At 64.2% G+C, this 1,925-nt stretch overlaps 1 protein-coding gene across 1 annotated transcript in view; it reads left to right on the forward strand.

Moving 5' to 3' along the window:
- The first annotated feature begins 926 nt into the window (after window positions 1–926).
- GIPC3 (GIPC PDZ domain containing family member 3) overlaps window positions 927–1,925 on the forward strand; it is a 4,643-nt gene continuing 3,644 nt past the window's right edge. The window contains exons 1-2 of the mRNA XM_004714272.2: window positions 927–1,311; window positions 1,432–1,612. Coding sequence (XP_004714329.1) covers window positions 1,162–1,311; window positions 1,432–1,612 — 331 coding nt within the window. The 5' untranslated portion in view covers window positions 927–1,161. The remainder of the gene's footprint in view (window positions 1,312–1,431; window positions 1,613–1,925) is intronic.

The raw sequence follows: 1,925 nt of genomic DNA on the forward strand, positions 1-1,925 counted from the left end.
GGCGCACGGCAGCCCCACGGGCCAGATCGAGGGCTTCAGCAACGTCCGCGAGCTCTACGCCAAGATCGCGGAGGCCTTCGGCATCGCGCCCACCGAGGTGAGGGTCCCTGGGTCGGGCCCCAGCCGGGGAGACCCCGCCCGGCCGGATCCCCCGACGGGGCGGCCCATGCCCGGATGGGGGGAGCTCCGATCCCTGGCAGAGGGGCCTGATGCCCTGATCTCGAGAACGCAGCTCTCAAATCCGGGGTGCCCACACCCCGGGGGCTCCCCAGGCTCTTGGGAGCAGAAGCGAGCGCACGGAGCCCACCCCAGCACTTCCAGGAGTCCATTCCTTGGACCCAGCTGGGAACAGGTCCCAGTCCCGCCCCGCGCTCCCCACCCCATCTCCGGCCCCGGGAATGCCTCTAAGGGTCACAGGCACGGCTAGGGGCTGGGGTCTGAGCCGCCTGGAGCAGAGGAGCGGCCAGCTACCCTGCGGGGTCCAGGCTGGGCGGCCGCAGGGGTCCCCCGCTCCACCCCGCCTGCTCAGGTCCGTGCCCCTTGCAGCCCCCAGAGGGCGCGCGTGAATCCCGCACTGCTGAGAGCGCGCCAGATCCGAGGGGTAAAACCTGGAACTCTGAGGGTGGGGCTGGGATGGGGGTGGGGGTGAGGGTCTCTTAGGGGCCCCAATCTTCTCAGGTCCCCACCCCATTCTGGGCGGTCGCCCACTCCCCTGCCTTTTCCCGTGGCTGGGATCCGCGGAGGAATCCCTGAGTGACACAACCCACGGTCCAGCACTGAAGGCTAGCCAGTCCGTTCCAACAGACCCCTGGTCTCATTGGAGAAAGGCCCGGCTCTCTGATTCGTAAAGGTCACAGCTTTGCAAGCCCTCTGGGGCACCAGTTCTACTCCACACTCTTAGGATCGCCCGTGGTAGGAATCCACTGGTCACCCATTGTTCCCTTGCTATTGGAATCCTGGGGGTGGAGGTGGGCGAGGGCCACCGGGGCCAGCTTTATGCCCCTGTCGTCCTCTGTTTCCCTAACGTATTGAGAGCTGTCATCTCGGTTGTTCTGGGCAGACAGGGTGGCCAGGGATCACTGTTGTTCATTCTCCACTTCACACCCTCCCCCCCTTGGGGGCCAGATCTTGTTCTGTACCCTGAATAGCCACAAGGTGGACATGCAGAAACTCTTGGGCGGCCAGATCGGCCTGGAGGATTTCATCTTCGCCCACGTGCGGGGCGAGACCAAGGAAGTGGAGGTCACCAAGACAGAGGATGCCCTGGGACTGACCATCACCGACAACGGGGCCGGCTACGCCTTCATCAAGGTCGGTGCTCAAGGTTGTGCGGTGCCTGCAGGCCTGGGGGGGAGACCCAAGTGCTCAGAGCCCTGGGGGCCCGAAGGGGTGGGGGCTGGGTGGCATGGGCGTGACGCTGGGTCCCCACAGAGGATCAAGGAGGGCAGTATCATCAACCGCATCGAGGCCGTGTGTGTGGGCGACAGCATTGAGGCCATCAACGATCACTCCATCGTCGGCTGCCGGCACTATGAGGTGGCCAAGATGCTGCGGGAGCTGCCCAAGTCCCAGCCGTTCACCCTCCGCCTGGTGCAGCCCAAGAGAGCCTTTGGTGAGGGGCGTTAGGGGAGAGGGGTGGAATGTTCTAGAAGCATCCGGTGAGCTGGCACTGAAGCCGGAGCAGGCTCGCCATTTTTCAGACTGTTCTAGAAGCTGGGGCTTTTTAAGGCGGAGCCCCGATGGCCTAGCGGTTCTATGTTGGGCCGCTAACAGCAAGGTTAGCAGAGCTAAGCCACCTGCCTGTCCTCAGGAGACAGAGGGGGCTATCGACTCCCGTGAGGAGTTACAGTCTTAGAAACCCACAGGGGCAGCTCTACCCTGTCCTAAGGGGTCACGCTGAGTCAGCATGGACTGGATGGCAGGCT

This window comes from Echinops telfairi, unplaced genomic scaffold (assembly GCF_000313985.2).
Source record: "Echinops telfairi isolate 266 unplaced genomic scaffold, ASM31398v2 ScPeMD7_7459;HRSCAF=8497, whole genome shotgun sequence".
Taxonomy (NCBI): Eukaryota; Metazoa; Chordata; class Mammalia; order Afrosoricida; family Tenrecidae; genus Echinops; species Echinops telfairi.